Source organism: Schistocerca nitens, chromosome 2, assembly GCF_023898315.1.
Source record: "Schistocerca nitens isolate TAMUIC-IGC-003100 chromosome 2, iqSchNite1.1, whole genome shotgun sequence".
Classification (NCBI taxonomy): Eukaryota; Metazoa; Arthropoda; class Insecta; order Orthoptera; family Acrididae; genus Schistocerca; species Schistocerca nitens.
In genome coordinates this window covers 373,160,482-373,178,663 of record NC_064615.1, presented here as the reverse complement: position 1 = coordinate 373,178,663, position 18,182 = coordinate 373,160,482, and the positions used below count along the sequence as shown (strand labels likewise).

Here is an 18,182-nt window from a genome sequence, read left to right as displayed (position 1 = left end):
CAGTCACTTCCACTACACCGCTATTCAGTGTCCTGACGCCATCTCATTATCTTCAAAACCTCCCAAGTCCGACCTCTAGATTAGGTAACAAGCACCGCAATCAGTCACTACGCCATCACCAGCCGGTATCTCCCACCTCTTCTGTAAACATCAAAGGAACACAGTCTGGAGTCGAAGAGGCTAAGGACATAGATGAGAGCTCCGCACTTCAAGTTTCTATTGAAGCAAAACTCTGTTATCTTCTAAAAACACTCACCAAGTCCCCTTCATCCATTAGATAACACCTCCAGCTAGCCAGTTGCAGCACGCTCTGTCAGGCAGCCTGTCCTTAAACAGTCAGTGTACGCTAAACAGCAATATCCATCGCGACGACAGGCAACAGACTGACGGTGAGACGTTCCCAAGCGCGTCAAAGGGAACGCACATTCAATCACTTTCTAAATCTTCTATTCACGAAAAAAACGTTTTTGGCCCCTGTCTACGAACTTCCGACATACGCCTTCTCATCACCTCCACCCAGACGGCCCAAATCGCCTTCTGCACCCTACCCGGACCACCGACTTACTCCTCGATTTCACTGGCTGACCACAGTCCCACAGCATTCTTTTCATATGCAGACGTTTTGGAAAATAAGACTCCAGAACAGAAAGTGGACATTACGGTTGACCATTTCTTGCTAACGTTCATAATCCTCTTTTAAGGTGCTGTTGCCTGCTGACACTCTCAGGAGTTCGTTTCTCATAAGGTACCAGGAAATAAAAGCCATTCTGTGGGAAACACATTCGCCACTGAGGACCACCCAGTCGGGACGGAACATCACCAGTTAGCTAGGTTAGAACAATCCATGCCCTTTATCTCCAGGCTATAGAATAGAGCTGCATTCCCGCAGACACTCGGAAGCCGACGCTGTCGCTCACAATAGGGACCACCACTCGCCGACAGTCGCGGCCTAGAAATGATCCGTTACTAATTCTCGCACAGACTGGAACCCCTTAATACGTCGCTAAACATGGCGCAGCCCCTGGATACACTGGAGTATTGTGCGGTAATTCGTTTTCTACGTTCGAAGAGGATCAACGCATAACAATCCACGATAGTGTACGGCAAGAATACAGCATCATATGACACAGTGGTTAGGTGGCTTATAGTGTGATCAAACAAATCTGTATGACGAAGAACAAAGTAGTAAGCCATCTCTCTGCGAAAAAACAGGAATCGTAAGAGTAGTGGCGGCCATGGTGATACCAACATCGGCGTATCACAATCGAAGAGATAATGGAGACCGCTAAAATCAGTCGTAGATCAATTTTCAACATCTTGCGCGTCAGTTTTGAAATGATAAGTTCGCTGCCTACTGAGTTCCGAGACAGTTCACACCCATGGGAAAAGTCTCCAAACCGAGGCAGCAGCAGAAATATTACAGCAACGTTTAGCCAGTCCAGATGACCTCTTTGACCACCTGGTCACCATGGACCAGGCCCCCAAATAAAGGCGTAAAGCAAACAGTGGAAACATGTTGACTCACCAAAACCAAAACCAAAAAAGACAGAGAGACAACCATCATCAGGCAATGTGCTACTGAATTTATTTAGGACTGCTGTGGTGTGGCGCTAACAGGTTATTCTCGTAAGCATGCGGTTCTAGGCGCTTCAGTCCGGAACCGCGTGACTGCTACGGTCGCAGGTTCGAATCCTGCCTCAGGCATGGATGTGTGTGATGTGCTTAGGTTAGTGAGGTTTAAGTAGTTCTAAGTTCTACGGGACTGATGACCATGGATGTTAAGTCCCATAGTGCTCAGAGCCATTTTTTTATTCTCGTAAGAGGAAAACCGTCACTGGAGAATACTATCAAAATACACTACTGGCCATTAAAATTGCTGTACCACGAAGATGACATGCTACCGACGCGAAATTTAACCGACAGGGAGAAGATGCTGTGGTATGCAAATGATTAGCTTTTCAGCAGAGCATTCACACAAGGTTGGCGCCGGTGGCGACATCTACAACGAGCTGACATGAGAAAAGTTTCCAACAGATTTCTCATACACAAACAGCAGTTGACCGGCGTTGCCTGGTGAAACGTTGTTCCGATGCCTCGTGTAAGGAGGAGAAATGCGTACCATCACGTTTCCGACTTTGATAAAGGTCGAATTGTAGCCTATCGCGATTGCGATTTATCGTATCGAGACATTGCTGCTCGCGTTGGTCGAGAATCAATGACTGTTAGCAGAATTGGAATCGGTGGGTTCGGGAGTGTAATACGTAACGCCGTCCTGGATCCCAACGGCCTCGTAGCACCAGCAGTCGAGATGACAGGCATCTTATCCGCTTGCCTGTAACGGATCGACCAGCCACGTCTCGATCCCTGAGTCAACAGATGGGGACGTTTGCAAGACAACAACCATCTGCACGAACAATTCGACCACGTTTGCAGCAGCATGGACTATCAGCTCGGAGACCATGGCTGCGGTTACCTTTGACGCTGCATCACAGACAGGAGCGTTTGCGATAGTGTACTCAACTACGAACCTGGGTGCACGAATGGCAGAACGTCATTTTTTTCGGATGAATCCAGGTTCTGTTTACAGCATCATTATGGCCGCATACGCGTTTGGTGACATCGCGGTGAACGCACATTGGAAGCGTGTATTCGTCATCGCCATACTGGTGTATCACTCGGCGTGATGGTGTGGGGTGCCATTGGTTACACGTCTCGGTCACCTCTTGTTCGCATTGACAGCACTTGAATAGTGGACGTTACATTTCAGATGTGTTACGACCCGTGGCTCGATCCCTGCGAAACCCTACATTTCAGCAGGATAATGAACGACCGCGTGTTGCAGGTCCTGTACGGGCCTTTCTGGATACAAAAAACGTTCGACTGCTGCCCTGGCCAGCACATTCTCCAGATCTCTCACCAACTGGAAACGTCTGGTCAGTGGTGGCCGAGCAACTGGCTAGTCGCAATACGCCAGTCACTACTCTTGATGAACTGTGGTATCGTGTTGAGGCTGCATGGCAGCTGTACCTGTACACGCCATCCAAGCTCTGTTTGACTCAATGGCCAGGCGTATCAAGGCCGTTATTACGGCCAGAGGTGGTTGTTCTGGGTACTGATTTCTCAGGATCTATGCACCCAAATTGCGTGAAAATGTAATCACATGTCAGTTCTAGTATAATAGATCTGTCCAATGAATACCCGTTTATCATCTGCATTTCTTCTTGGTGTAGCAATTTTAATGGCCAGTAGTGTACGTTGGTGAGATAATTGGAGACTGACAAAATGAAGAGTCATGGGAAGTTGTCAGAGGGAATGTTTAAGCTGCATGGAAAGACACAGCTCATTTTGCACAGGACATATTGCTTCTTTGGGCTGTCCGATTTTACCTCACTCCCCCACCCACTCCCAATAGTCTCCAGACATCGTACCCAGTGACTTCTTCTTCTTTTCTGAGATGAAGAAACCATTGCTTGGCAGGCATTTCCAGGTGGACAGCCATGTGAATATTCTGAACTGCCAAAACGTAGACTTCAACAAAAATATCGCTACTACATCATTCATAGTTGGTAAAAATATGTCGCACTGAAGGTTGAATATGTTGAAAAAGACTAACACCATCGCAAAATTTTAAGGTCGTAGCTTGATTCTTTCAAGTTGATAAATGAAACTTTATGTCTAGGCTTCCTGGAAGGTTTAGTCATTGACCACCACCAGTTTGGTGCTGCGTCTCACCTTCACCTCCCCCTTCTGCCTCTCCTCCGCCGTTACAACGTCTGCCTTCACGACCAACGGCAGCTGCTGAGTCGCCTCTTCCTCGCCCTTCCTGAAGGCGACCCTCACCCTGGACATCTGGCTGCCGTAGCCGGCGCCAGCCTTGTTCGCCGGCTCCACAGCGATGGACTCCACGGTGATGGTTCCACAGGACAAATGTCTCTTCAGGGCCGCCTCCATCATGGCGTGGTCGATATAATCTGTCACTTCCGGACCATTGCTTCCTGGCGCATCTATAGTCCTGTTAACAAATGGAGAAGTTCTGTTTGTAGGAGGATTACTATGTCAAGAAACACAGAAAGGGAAGGGTATAAAAGATTTGTATCTCTACAGGTTCTAAGAGCACTCAGCACGGAACTCCGTTCACCTTTTCTGTCTTGAAAACCATTTTAAAGGAAGTTTTTACACACGTTTGCTTCACAGCTGGTTACGTTACTTTCGTGGGCATTAAGATATTGGTCGCACTTAGTGAATGCCCTTTGACAGAAGCGAGTTTTAGTTGCAGACAATGATAAATAAGAACAGGCGGCCTCATCAGGACTGTGAGCTGGGTGAGTTTCAAGTTTGACTTATATTGACTCTGTGTGCTGAAGGTGAGGCTGACTTCCTGTCTGTATGCACTACGACAGTACAAGACGATCTCCAGTGCTTCTTCCTGTGTGTGTCTTTCTAGGAACTACCTTTAAGTTTTTGGTAGGCCTATCATTGTGCACCACAAAGCTGTGAATGTCATTTGTTGGTCCATAGACACAGGTTCATTGTGAAAAATTTTCGAGGAAAAAGTTGCCACCAAGTTATCTTCCGATTTTCATGAAGCATTTCATTTTTGTTCATGTATATTCATTGGGAGACAGCCACATGGTCAACTAACTCTTTTTCTAGATCTAATCCGTCATTTCAAAAAAATTTAAAAAAATGCGCATTAAAAACTTATAAAAGAGCGGAGTTTTTGTGAATTTTTAATCTACAAAGTAAAACGTTATCTTGCCTAAGTATGACTATAACAATTTTAATGAAATTATTCTCGATATTGAGTTGGTAATTCATGATAATCATTTTAACTTGGAACTTAATCTGACTTCAACTAAATGTTACCTAACACACTGAGCATATTTCTTGCAAACGACTGTACTCTAATAGGAGCATGAGTTTACTGACTGAAAATTTGAAAGATAATTATACGCAGCAGATATTTTGTGCACCTGTCGCCTATATTGTAGACTTCTACGGTCACAAACTTTGCGCTGAAAGAAAATATATTTCAACTGCTGATTGCGGCATATCTGTCCCAAACATATGTAATTTGGTGATCTATGGACGCAACGATGCGGAAAATTATTGGCTGGGGTTGAAGATCGCTAAACAATCTCGAATAAAATACTATATTGAAAGTAAAGTTACCAAAATCAGTGTGATCTCCAGTTATAAATATTAATGTAAATACATATGGCCAATGGTTGAAGGGATGCAATATGCGAGCACATATTACCGAAGTACAAAAACATAAGGTCATACATCAGCCGCAGCTACAAAACGCTGTGAAAAGTCACATGGAAGGAAACTATAAGATGTTATAAAGACAGAACACGAGAAACAACGTTGTGCACACGGGCTTCAAGAAACATTGAATTATTAGCCGATTGTGAAACCGGCTACAATTCAAGTATAGGACTTGCGAACGCCGAGTAATTGCATTTTCGCAACCACAATATGGCAAAATTGTATCTTTAGCTTTAATCAGTAACTTGCACAAGGAATATAGGTGGTTAAGAAAGATCCCAGGCCTACGAAACGAACGTTGGCTCAAAAATGGTTCAAATGGCTCTGAGCACTATGGGACTTAACATCAATGGTCATCAGTCCCCTAGAACTTAGAACTACTTAAACATAACTAACCTAATGACATCACACAACACCCAGTCATCACGAGACAGAGAAAATCCCTGACCCCGCCGGGAATCGAACCCGTGAACCCGGGCGTGGGAAGTGAGAACGCTACCGCACGACCACGAGCTGCGGACAAACGAACGTTGGGTCCGCGATATAGCCTCACGTCGTTTCCGTGAGGTGACTAGTGTAAGTCTTAAGCAACGGCGTATAGGTATCGTAAGAACATACAACATTTACTTCCTTCTCTTAAACGAGAGGGGGGAGGGAGATGGAGGATTGAATGCCATACGTGAAATACTCCAGAGCTCGCATCGCAGCCTATCCAACGCACTCCTTCAATCGTTCTCTCTAGCGCGGCCACCAAAAGAGTGAGTGCCTGTTCACACAAAGCGTTTACCTGCATTTTCCGCACCAGAAGCTGCCGCACGTTCCCTGAAAAAATTCACGGAGTAAGCTTCAAGTTCAAACGCCAATTCACACTAGGCGTCAAGGCGACATCACCGTCTAACGATGGTTTCACACTAGACGTCAGTTCGCTTAGTCCAGTACTGAACGGTGAAAGTGAGATACGACACATCATTTGTGACACAAAACGTCGGAGTACAAAACCACAGTTAAGTAACTGCCTATAACGAAGTTTATTTATGGCCAAAGAAAACTTCATAGCGGAGGTCCTCGATCAATTATTTGTGTGGTAAATTGCTAAGAAGTGAAGTGAAATCGATGTTTATTTGGTATCGAAAACATATACACATAAATAAGAATAAACAATTTTTATAAGGGAAAACGTAGACTGGGATCTTATTCACTACATGATTTTTTTTCTACATAGCGTATAATATATTTTTCTCCTTCAATAGAGTTGACTTTTCCATTTAATAAACGTTTATTTTATTAACTTGTTTATACACAGCTTACGTGTCAGCTCTGTTCAGTTGAAAAACCTGCGTCATTGAACATTTGCAATTTGTCACGAAAACAAAGCAAAATAACAAAAATAGATTAAGAAAACACAAACGCACAAAATCCACTTCTATCATAAGTATGCACAGCGATGATAGCAGGCAACGGCACAGTCCAGAAATTTGGACGAGTTGAAGAATGCAATCACTCAAGAAATTGCTGCCATCCCTGCAGAGATTTTAGTCCGTGTGATGGAGGATTTTGAGAAGAGACTTGAGTCCTGCATTCGAAATGATGGACATCACCTTGACGACATTATTTCTCACAAACAACTTTGTTAACTAAAATGGCAAATAATGAGCTTTGATTTTGTGTAAATAAACATGCATTAATTTTAAAGTTGGCTGAGTATTATTTCATTAAAAACCGTCCGCCACCCCGTGTGTCACCCTGTATTTAAACTTGTTGACTCTTTGTATTACAGACCCTTGAAATCGTAGATTTGTATCTTTAAATGAGTCGGACTCTCTTGTGACAATCATAAAATTAGTCTTTTTGATGTTAATATTCAGACCTAGAGTATTGCAGTAATCCCCTACTATGTTGACGAGTTGTTGAAGTTCGTCTAAATTATCAGCTATCAATACCGTGTCATCAGCATAGTGAATATTGTTGATATACACTCCGTTAACCTTTATGCCTTTTTCTACATCATGAAGTGTCTCCTGAAAAATACTCTCAGAGTATAAGTTAAATAACAGGGGTGACAGTATGCATCCTTGTCGGACTCCTCTACATGTATTGACCAAATCTCTGACCTCATTATGAAATTTAACCTGCGCTGTCTGATTCCAATATAAATTCTCTATACAGCAGATATCTTTCTCATCTATATCAGTTCTTTCGAGAATTTCCATGAGTTTATGATGTTGTACTCTATCGAATGCTTTTTCATAGTCAATAAAACAGAGGCATAAATTTTTACCCTGATCATAGCAGTTTTGTACTAGAACTTGTAGTGCGACTATCGCTTCTCTTGAACCTAAACCTTTCCTAAATCCAAACTGTGTCTCACTTATGAATTTCACACATTTTTCGTATAGCCTTTGATAGATGACTCTCAGAAATATTTTCAGAGAATGGCTCATAAGTCTAATGAGTTAACACTAAAGTTGCAAAATCATCTCAATTGTGCTATTTCATCACATAATAGTGGATTTGTACACCATATTTCATTAATTCGCTCTGTGTAGTAGACAGCTAAACATAAATGTCACGACGACATGTCCCAAGCGAGTACCGTTCCAATGATATAAAAAAATTTCGTCACCAGCTCTGGCCCAACATAGAAGCAACTGTGGCAAGTTTCAGATCCCTGTCGCAGAACAGTTTCCTGCTTGACATCCCAAGTGTCTAAGGAATGGAGAGCATGAGATCCTCTTGCCTGATGGCGTCGTCAAAACCGCTAGTTCACGCCGTGCTATCTGAGAAACCTTTGCTTATGCACAATCATTTCCAAGGTCGCACCGGAAAAGATAAACACTAACTTACACTCTAAAAACTTTCGGCATCCCACTGATCACTTCCGCTACGTCACACTCATCAAAGTTAGACAATGGTACGTCAGCTCTGTCGAAGGAATGTATGGTAGTCTACGTTTCACACTGTGTCGTCAAAACATAATAATCGCATAAATGTGTAACGATTTTCATTCACAGGGTCGTTGAATATAGTTAACTATAATCAACATCAAATCAAGTTTGTGGAGGCATATTTTTAGCAAGGGAAGGTATTAGATGGACTGGAAATCAATCACAATGAAATCAAAAAGCCAAATTCGTCATAAGCTGTTCACTGTCTCTAGGATTACAACCTATAAAATACCAACGAGCACAGCAGAGTCGTAATCGTAGAGAACTGGGTGGTGCGTTGTAAATTGCGTCATAGATGCTACATACTGTGAAGGGGTGGCGCTTATCGCAATAGAGGAACCGTGCAGTTGGACCACTGTTCCGTCTTGTGAGGTCTCTGCAAGCCTGGCTGCCAGATGGCGTAATAATCCCCGCACCAGGAGTAGTCGCAGCAGATTGTGAACATGTCAGCAGGGCCGGTTCGAGAAGATTTTTTCTCACAAACAACGTATCATCTGAGTCCCCTTTCCTCAGACATTAGTTGCGTTTCCTTGGGCTTCTGGTGAGATCTTTAAAAATAAATCTAAGATCTAGTGGTTGTCATAATGGCTTTTTGTTTTATAAGGGGCAGTCAAATGGAAACGAGAGAGATGGAAAAAAATAAGTTAATTGTTTATTGTTTCGAAAGTAGCCGCCGTATCTGTTAACACATTTATCCCACTGTGAGACAAGACAATCAGTGCCTTCGTGGAAAAATGTTGCGGCTGCCTACGGAACCATCATTATACCCAGGCGTGCTCATCTTCGTCCAAGGCAATCACCGGCCACGAATGTCTTCCGGCTGGACTGCAAAAATATGGAAATCGCATGGGGAGAGATGCGGACTATATGGAGGATGAGTAACTGCTTTCCACCGAAACTTCTGCAACGTACTCGAAATAACCTTGGCAACACGTGGGAAAGTGTATTCCTGCAGCTGAATGATGTCGTTTCGACTACATCGCAGAAGTTTCGTTGAGTAGCCCTTACACATACTCCACTCAGCCCCGATCTCTCCCTACGCGATTCCAATACGTTGGAGCTCCCCAGAAAGACGTTCGTCGCCATTGATTTGCTTCGGGGAAGAGGAGCATGTCTGTGTACAACCGTGGTTCCGCTAAACGTGGGTATAAGCGTATACACGTCTCCAGTCAAGAGAGCATCACAAAATATCACCAGTATCAGCAATACCACAAGACAGCATCAGGGCTTATCCGTCGCCAAGAAGAGCTAGAATTTTCTACGAGTGATCGAAGTTATCATTCACTGGATTTAGGAATGGAGCACAGTTAAAATGCAGATTAGTGCACGTTAGTACTGAACTGTTGCCATGCATTATCCTCAGACTACGGTTAAAAATTATGAAGTAACCTCCGCAGATAGTTGTACATGTTAAGGTGCCTCTTCCAGGACCGGGTGATGCGCCGGTCCTAGATCGAATCCGCCTGGAGACTGACGACGAGAGTCGATGTGCCCGCCAGCCTAGTTATGGTTTTTAGGCGGTTTCCCACATCTCACTGGTGAATACCAAGTAGGTACCCCGCCTCAGTTACACGTTTCACAAACATTTAGAAAATCTTTCGATCATTTTCAGGCGCATAACATCACACACAGATAGATGGAGTACACATATTACATCCTGGGGAGTAATTTGGTGGCGACAGGAAGGACATCTGGCGACTCCTTAAATAACCATGCCAAATCCTTAAATAACCATACCGGCCTTCCACGTATGCGTGACGAAGGAGCAAGAAAATGAAATAGACATTCAAGAATTATGAAGTTACTATTAATAGAATATTGTAAGTTGTTGCTAAATTGCGTTGTTTTCAGATTTTCCGTAGCTTTCCTAACCCTGTTTGGCCCTGTAACGAGACTGTACAGCTGCTACAAGCAAGGAAGCCACTTAATGACAACAACTAATTTTGGTGGTAGGGGGTTCTCTTCCTGCCACCTATTGATGTTTCGCGCCAAGTATATTTGATTAATAGAACAATACCACATTTTCATTCCACTGTAACAGTTGCGGCGCCCCCGTAGACACTGCCAGCACGACCGTAGTATCTGCATTCGGCGCCACCAGAAAGGGGGCGAAATGGGGGTGCCATCTTCGATCGCTGCCAGCAACGCATCTGACCGACCGACTGCTCTCAGCTGCACGCTGCCAGTGTGGTCACACCTTGTCTCGCTTCAACCATGCTCAGCGAAGGTTCCACTTACAGCAGGGGTTGCCAACAGTTCGACTCGCGAGCCTTGCCATGGCCCTCAATTTGGCCCCACATTTTCCTCACCACCACGACACGCTGTCTGGGTGTGAGGAGGGGTAAGAGGGGGAACGCGCCGCATTTAAATATCAATGCAGCCGCATTGCATGCTACTTGGTTTCATATTCCACATATTTCAACAACATAAATCACAAACAAAACAAATTTTCAGATTTATTTAATTATTTCCATAGTTGTATTTTATTTTTTATTGATTGCATGTTTTGATGAAGGATTGTTAAGTCTGTGAAATTCCCCATGTTACTCTTTCCAATGGTTTGTTTTTCTTTGTAACATCTGGTATATGTGATATTTGAGGTGTTAAAATCTGTCATGTGAGCGATTGTTTCAGTATTTTTTAAAGCGCTGGAGTTACTCTTTAGGCAGGGGAACCTGTTGTCTGGATTTACCCTAAAAAGACCTACTTTTCCTACTTATGACAACAGGTATTTGACCATGTGTGACCCGAGATCCACCCCCTATACTTTCATGAATCAGCTGTACCAATCTTCCCTTTCCAGTCCTGTTTAGGTGTAGGCCATACCTAGTGAACCCCATCTGTTGACAGTCCCGACGGGCATCAGAGAAACATGAGCAAAGTTCGCTGTCCTGAGAGACATCCCTAACCCCACATTGATTCGCCTCACAGCTCCATCAAGGTGTGGTCGATCATGACGCCGGAACAGCTCAACAAAGTGTACATTGGTGCCATGAGCCACGGAAGCTATCTTGTCCAGGTCACCACCTATGCCATATGCACCATCCCTGTACAAACTGTTTCCCACCCCACCCACTATCAGTACATGGTCCTCTTTTGTTAAGTCCTTACATAAAGGCCCTAGATCCTCTATCACATGACTTAGCCCTGCCTTTGGCTTGAAGATACTGGTGGCCTGGTACAGTGCGCCTAAAGTTTCCTGTAACTGAGAGCCTACACCTCGCCCATAGCTACTACATACGAGCAGCACTTTCTTCTTCCTAACGCTTTGTACATTCCTAGGCTTCTTGGCCTCGGTTGAAGTGTGTTGCACATTTCCTGCTCCTCGTTCTACCTGAGGCTCTTCTCCACTTAACTCTAGCAGTGGTAGATACCTGTTTTTGGTGTTAATGATAAAACTGTCAGATCGCGTTCTCTTTCTTCCTATCCTCCTACCAGCTGCCAGTTCCCGACCACCCTCCTCCCCCCTATCTCCCTTCATCCTTATGAGTTCCTTCCTTGATTCCTCCAACTGTGCCTCAAGGGCACAGATTTTCTTTCCTGTTCCCCAGTCAAAATGTTCCTATTTCTCACTCGTGGTCAGTTTCGAAAGAATAATTAAGTTTAAAGAATGTTTTAAATTTGTCAAGGACGCGAGATTGGCTGTGTGTAAACAAAAAACGACACAAAGGTCTTATGTGCGGTGGTTGTTTTTCTGTACTGATTTAGAGATGCAGCGAGGGAAGAACGAATTTAGACGTAGATCGCGTCTATCTAACTAGTAAAAAATACGAAATGTTTTAGTTAAATACGATTTAGAAACGTTTAATTACACTTTTATTGCGACAATAGAAACTGATGAAACTAGAAGTAGTCTTTTTTAAACGCATTTTACACTATCAAGAAAACTTGAATAGAATTTTTTGTGTTTATGTCACGCAAAATTTCGGGTTATGTCATGATTATCGGGACTTCAGCTAAAGAACAAGTTTTTTTCAAGAACAAGCGCTGCTGGGACGCTAATATTCAGTTTTGTGACACGAACGGACACTACAGCAAATATACAAAACAAAGAAAATTTAAATTTGACAATATTTCCTCTTATGTAAGTTCTTTCAACGGACGAAGAAAATACCTGTGATCTCACCCGGCGGCCATCTTGCCATCTTATAAATATATGTAATATAAATATATGTGAATGTAATTATGTAATATAAGTATATGTGAATGTGTTTATATGTATGAATTTGTAATGCCCAAGGAAATGATCTTTGTAGATATACTTGTAGTAGCATAAGGGTATTAAAACTCCACTGACGTGCACCGAGTGACTAAACTATGAGCCCCAAGGTAAATAAGGCTACTGTATACTGTCTCCCTGAATAAAGAGACTTATTTTCGACAATATACAGTAGTGGGGCATTTGTGATGAACCTTTTGCATTTCTTACTTTTATGTTTTCGTCTTCTTTAAACGCAAAGAGAAAAGATGAAGCGGTAGCCCTGCGTAGAGCCTGTGCCTACCGTCATGTATTTTCGATTTTCAGTTGTTGAAAAACGGACGAGTTTTTCTTCTATCAATAGTAGGAAGGAAGGATTCGCGCTCATCTGGTGAACGAGTGAGAAGCACGCCTTTTTTTTTGCGAGTAATTGTAGACCGCCATTTTGGGGTCGCTATGAATAAGTGAGGAGTATGTATTTCATATGTGCACCGTTTAGAAAAATACAGTATTGTTTTACTAACAGAAAGGTCGTGTGAGTTGTTATTTCAAATAGTACGATAATTACAAGAACTGAAGCCCACCTGTGTACTTTGGAAAATCACGAAGATCCGATAAGCTCAGTAGGAACACGGTCAAGACTTCGAAGGTGAACACGGCGACTAGACGTAGCATTATAAAGAAGGATAAGCACAAATCTACAGCGGAGAAAGAAACTATTCCCCCCCCCCCCTGCAAAATAATATGAACTAATACGAACTTATTTCCAGGCATAGCTCAGCTTATTGTGCTTGTCATTCATGCCGAAAAATTAATCTCATTAATACAATACGTTTTAAAAAAGCCACACATTCCAACATTTTATTATCATTTATTCCATTACTATTCTTCTGTTAATGTTCTTAACGTGCATGTGTAATTGAGTGGTCTGCACCGCTGTTGTATTTGTTGTGTGTTCTTGTTGTAAATAAAGAACGGTAGATACTATACTAATAGAAATAGATTTCGGGGTCTTATTCCAGTGCTAAATATTAAAATAAGAAACAGTTAATTTTCGTTTAAAGTAATTCCTGAGTTAAAAAAAGAAAAAACAGATAATTTCCGTTTGAAGTAATTACTGGGCTTTTTAAAAACTTTTAGTCAAACCGAAAGAAATAGCTCTGTTGTAGTGTCACAACCTCAGTAATAATGTACAATCTATTAAACTGGGCAGCATGAATTAAAATGTAAAATATATGTAATTTTTTAGTCTAATAACTGAAACTTTTAATTCTATATTTTATAAATTATTTTACCTCCCATTGAACAATGTGAGACAGAAATACAAAGAAAATTTAATGTAGTTGTATATTGATGTATTAAACGTAAGGGACTGTTTAACTTTTTAAGTTGAATTTTACATCGTGGGAAACTCAGCAGTCAGTAGTTAAATTTTAGGAAATTTTCAAGGAAAGTAGTTGAATATTGATAAACACAGTCAAACAATTTTTGTGTGCAACTGAAAAGATACTACAAATTTGTGTGTGATATGGAAGAGAAATCATGCGGTGGTAGTGTATTTGATTATTAGCGGCAGCATCAAATTAAACTGATAAACCTGTTACAGGAATGTTGTTAGATGAAAATATTACCATCAAGCTGTGCTTCACATGAGATTTAGTGCTTATTATTATTATGTATACAAGGAAGGTTATAATTTATAGCTCAAACTGGCAAGCTCATACCTATGGGATTTTTGCTCCAAATATGAAATAGATTTTTCACGTCCCTCTACCGGCATCACAGTATTTGAGGTACATGTCATACTCCTCCTCTCAGAAATGTCCCTCTTCTTTAAAGCACACAATTTTCCTTTCGCGCTCAGGGATAAACTTCAGAGCAACCTCCAATGCCTTCAGGATGAGGGCGTCATGACCCCAGTTCTCAACTGTCAGAGGGCAACTCCCATCGCCATTGTAAAAAAACTGGATGGTTTGCTAAGGATTTGTGGAGACTTCGAAACGACGATTATCGCCCAGTCCGTCACTGATGCCTACACTATACCTAGGACATCATTGTACAACTCTCTGACGGCAAGATTTCGCAAGATCTGTGTGACACATTTCTACAACTCCTTCTATATCCAGCATCAGAAATATCTTCGTCATCAATACTCCATTTCGATTTTTTCTGGTATGATTGGCTCAGCTTTGGCATTGACAGCGCAGCGACTATCTTTGAACTCTACTTAAACCGTCTTACATGACAAATGCCAAGGCCAGCAAACTAGTTAGACGGCGTTAATGTTATTGGTGAAAATGCTCGAGATTTAGCCACCGATCACGACTCCTTATTTGACATGCTCTAGCGGGCTAATCTCAAGTGTTACAAGGACATATTTTTTATGCAACACAAGTAAAATATTTGAGACATGTGTTCAGTGCATCACGGGTACAGCCTGCATTGCTCTACAACCAGGCTGTCCAAAAACTCCCTAGCTCTAGTAATACCAGACAATTAAAATACGTGCTTCAACAACTCAGCTACTACAGAAAATTAATCCCATATACGGCAGCCACCACTGAATCATTCCATCAGCTCTGTGCAAAAATGTGGAACTGGACTCCCACATGTGACAAGACTTACCAGGATTTCAAAGAAGCTCGTCTTCATTCCACATGTCTCATGGTCTATGATCTTTCAATGCCCTTTAATTGTAACAGCAACTGCATAGGACTATGGTTTGGGAATGGGCCTATCCCTTGAGGTTGGGCAGGTGTACTATCCTACTGCATTTATCTCGAAGACATTAACACAATCGGAATGTAATTACAAACAGAAAAGGAAGCCCTGACTATTATTTTTGTCGAACAGAGTTGGACGATTATGTATACAGCAAACATCATCATAAACTTCTTTCCCCACTGTTAGAAGCCAACTCCGACATTCTAACAAGAATCGTGGATCGTCTCCTGTGATGGGCATTGTTCCTAGTGGGATACACCTATGACTATAGGGCCATGTTGTAATTCGCCAATGGCAGTACCCTCTCATGACTTATCTGTGGACAAAACCTGGAGCTAATTCTGCTTCCACATGGATACTGAAGCAGAATAAGTAGTTGCCAACTTTCCCTTGGATTCAGCAGACGTCGCTCGCCGAACTTTAGACGACCTAGTGATCTGGAAACTAATGAGGTTATAGAACAATGGTTAGCCAGCAGACCACAAACAACTGGACCACCAGCAAGTGCAAGCCTATTCGTATCACCAAAATGAACTATCAACTCTCAATGGTGAGCTATTGCTTCATGAGGACAATAATCGCACCAAGTGGTGGTTCCACAAGACCTCAGACAAAGCATCTTGACGCTCCTCCACACAGGTCATCGGAGAATAGTCCTGACCAAACAACTGGCTCACCAAAATGTATATTGTAGACGTACTGACGACGATATTGCTAAAATATTTCCAGTATGCACCACCCGTTAGAGCGAACAGACAATAGTTTCCCTGGCCAGATACACTGTTACCATGGTCTCACCTCCACTTAGACTCTGTGGACCCTTTCTTTGGATACTCCTAGTTGATGGTCATTGAGGGAGGCAGTGGTTTACCATATGTCGCTTGAATGTCGCTGGCCACTGTGGCCGAGCGGTTCTAGGCGCTTCAGTCCGGAAACACACTGCTGCTACAGTCACAAGTTCGAATCCTGCCTCGGGCATGGATGTGTGTGATATCCTTAGGTTAGTTAGGTTTAAGCAGTTCTAAGTCTTGGGGACTGATGAACTCAGATGTTAAGTTCCTTATTGCTTAGAGCCATTTGAACCATCTTGAATGTCTCCACAAAATCCTCAGTGAAAACAATCCAAGCACTGGCCTGCATTTTTTCCACGAAGCAGCTCTCAGAATCCATAGTGGCAGATAATGGGTCGCAGTTTAATCCGCTGAATTTGCCACTTTTTCTTCAGAAAATACATTGTTCTTAGCCTCTTACCATTCTTACCCACTAGCCCAGTCTAAAAACTGGATGGTAGGCTGCATCGTCTCCAAATCTCTATTATTCATCCAACTGTCCTTTGCTCCAAGACCTGGCACTTGAGCCATCAATGATACTCGCTACAGGATGAGGTAAGGATGTTCAGCCTCTCCAAGGGCAGCCAATACTTGGTGCTGGTGGTTGTAACATGTCTTTAAGCCCAGACAATGGTCAAAGTGCAAATCGAAGATGGTTTTAGATGCTGCAAACACATCAACTAGATGCGCTATTGGAGTGCCACATTCCCCTGTGGCACGCCAGAGGTTACTTTAACGTCTGTAGACGTCTCTCCGTTGAGAACAACATGCTGTGTTCTGTTTGTTAAAAACTCTTCAATCCAGCCACACAGCTGGTCTGATATTCCGTAGCCTTTTACTTTGTTTATCAGGCGACAGTGCGGAACTGTATCGAACGCCTTCCGGAAGTCAAGGAAAATGACTTCTACTTGGGAGCCTGTATCTAAAATTTTCTGGGTCTCATGAACAAAAAAAGCGAGTTGGGTCTCACATGATCGCTGTTTCCGTAATCCATGTTGATTCCAACGGAGTAGATTCTGCGTTTCCAGAAATGACATGATACGCGAGCAAAATACATGTTCTAAAATTCTACAACAGATCGATGTCAGAGATATAGGCCTATAGTTTTGCGAATCTGCTCGGCGGCCCTTCTTGAATGCTGGAACTACCTGTGCTCTTTTCCAATCATTTGGAACCTTCCATTCCTCTAGCGACTTGCGGTACACGGCTGTTAGAGGGGGGGGGGGGGGGGCAAGTTCTTTCGCGTACTCTGTGTAGAATCGAATTGGTATCCCATCAGTTCCAGTGGACTTTCCTCTGTTGAGTGATTTAAGTTGATTTTCTATTCCTTGGACACTTATTTCGATGTCAGCCATGCAGCTTCATTCACAGAGCTACCGAATTTTTCGTTCAGACGAAGATATTCTTTCTTGTAGCAGTATAGCTGTGAACGTATATCTGTAAACGTTTTAGTACGATTTTGAAATAAATACGTCACGTGACGGCATTAAAAGTGCAGTTCGTCACAAGCGACTTCTAATAAAATTGCGTGCCTATGGAGTGTCGTCTCAATTGTGCGACTGGATTAATGATTTCCTGTCAGGAAAGTCATACAGTACGTAGTAATCGACGGAAAATCATCGAGTAAAACAGTAGTGATATCTGGCGCTCGCAAAGGAAGTGTTGTAGGACCTCTGCTGTTCCTCATGTGAATAAACGTGATTTTGGAGACAATCTGAACAGCCCTCCTAGATTGTTGCAGATGACGGTGTGATTTACTGTCTTAGAGAGTCATGTGAAAATCATAACAAACAGCAAACAATTCAGACAAGATATCTGTATGGTGTGGAAAGGGGCAATTGGCTCTAAATAATGAAAAGTATGAAGTCAACCATTCTCGCGAAATAGGGGAGAGAGATCCACGGATATGATAGGTGAATTAGGGTGGCAATGATAATAAAAAGGCGGGTTTCGCTGTGGCAGGCTCTTCTCATGAAATATCAATCAACTTTCTCCTCAGAGTGTGAAAATATTTTATTGGCGTTGAAATAGGAAAGAATGATCATCATAAAAAATAAGGGAAATGAGAGCTCGCACGAAAAGACTTAAGTGTATGTTTTTCCCACGCGTTGTTCGAGAGTGGAACGGTAGCTTGAATGTGGTTCCATAAGCCATCTGTCTGGCACTCAATTGTGAATTGCAGATAGTCATGTAGATGTAGGTGCCTCACAAGGA

The 18,182-nt window shown here is 42.6% G+C and overlaps 1 protein-coding gene across 1 annotated transcript in view; it reads right to left on the bottom strand.

Annotated features, from left to right (window-relative positions):
• The window catches only part of LOC126236200 (uncharacterized), a 72,956-nt gene that overhangs the window by 43,340 nt on the left and 11,434 nt on the right, over positions 1-18,182 (bottom strand). Inside the window, exon 2 of the mRNA XM_049945311.1 lies at positions 3,733-4,012. Coding sequence (XP_049801268.1) covers positions 3,733-3,954 — 222 coding nt within the window. The 5' untranslated portion in view covers positions 3,955-4,012. The remainder of the gene's footprint in view (positions 1-3,732; positions 4,013-18,182) is intronic.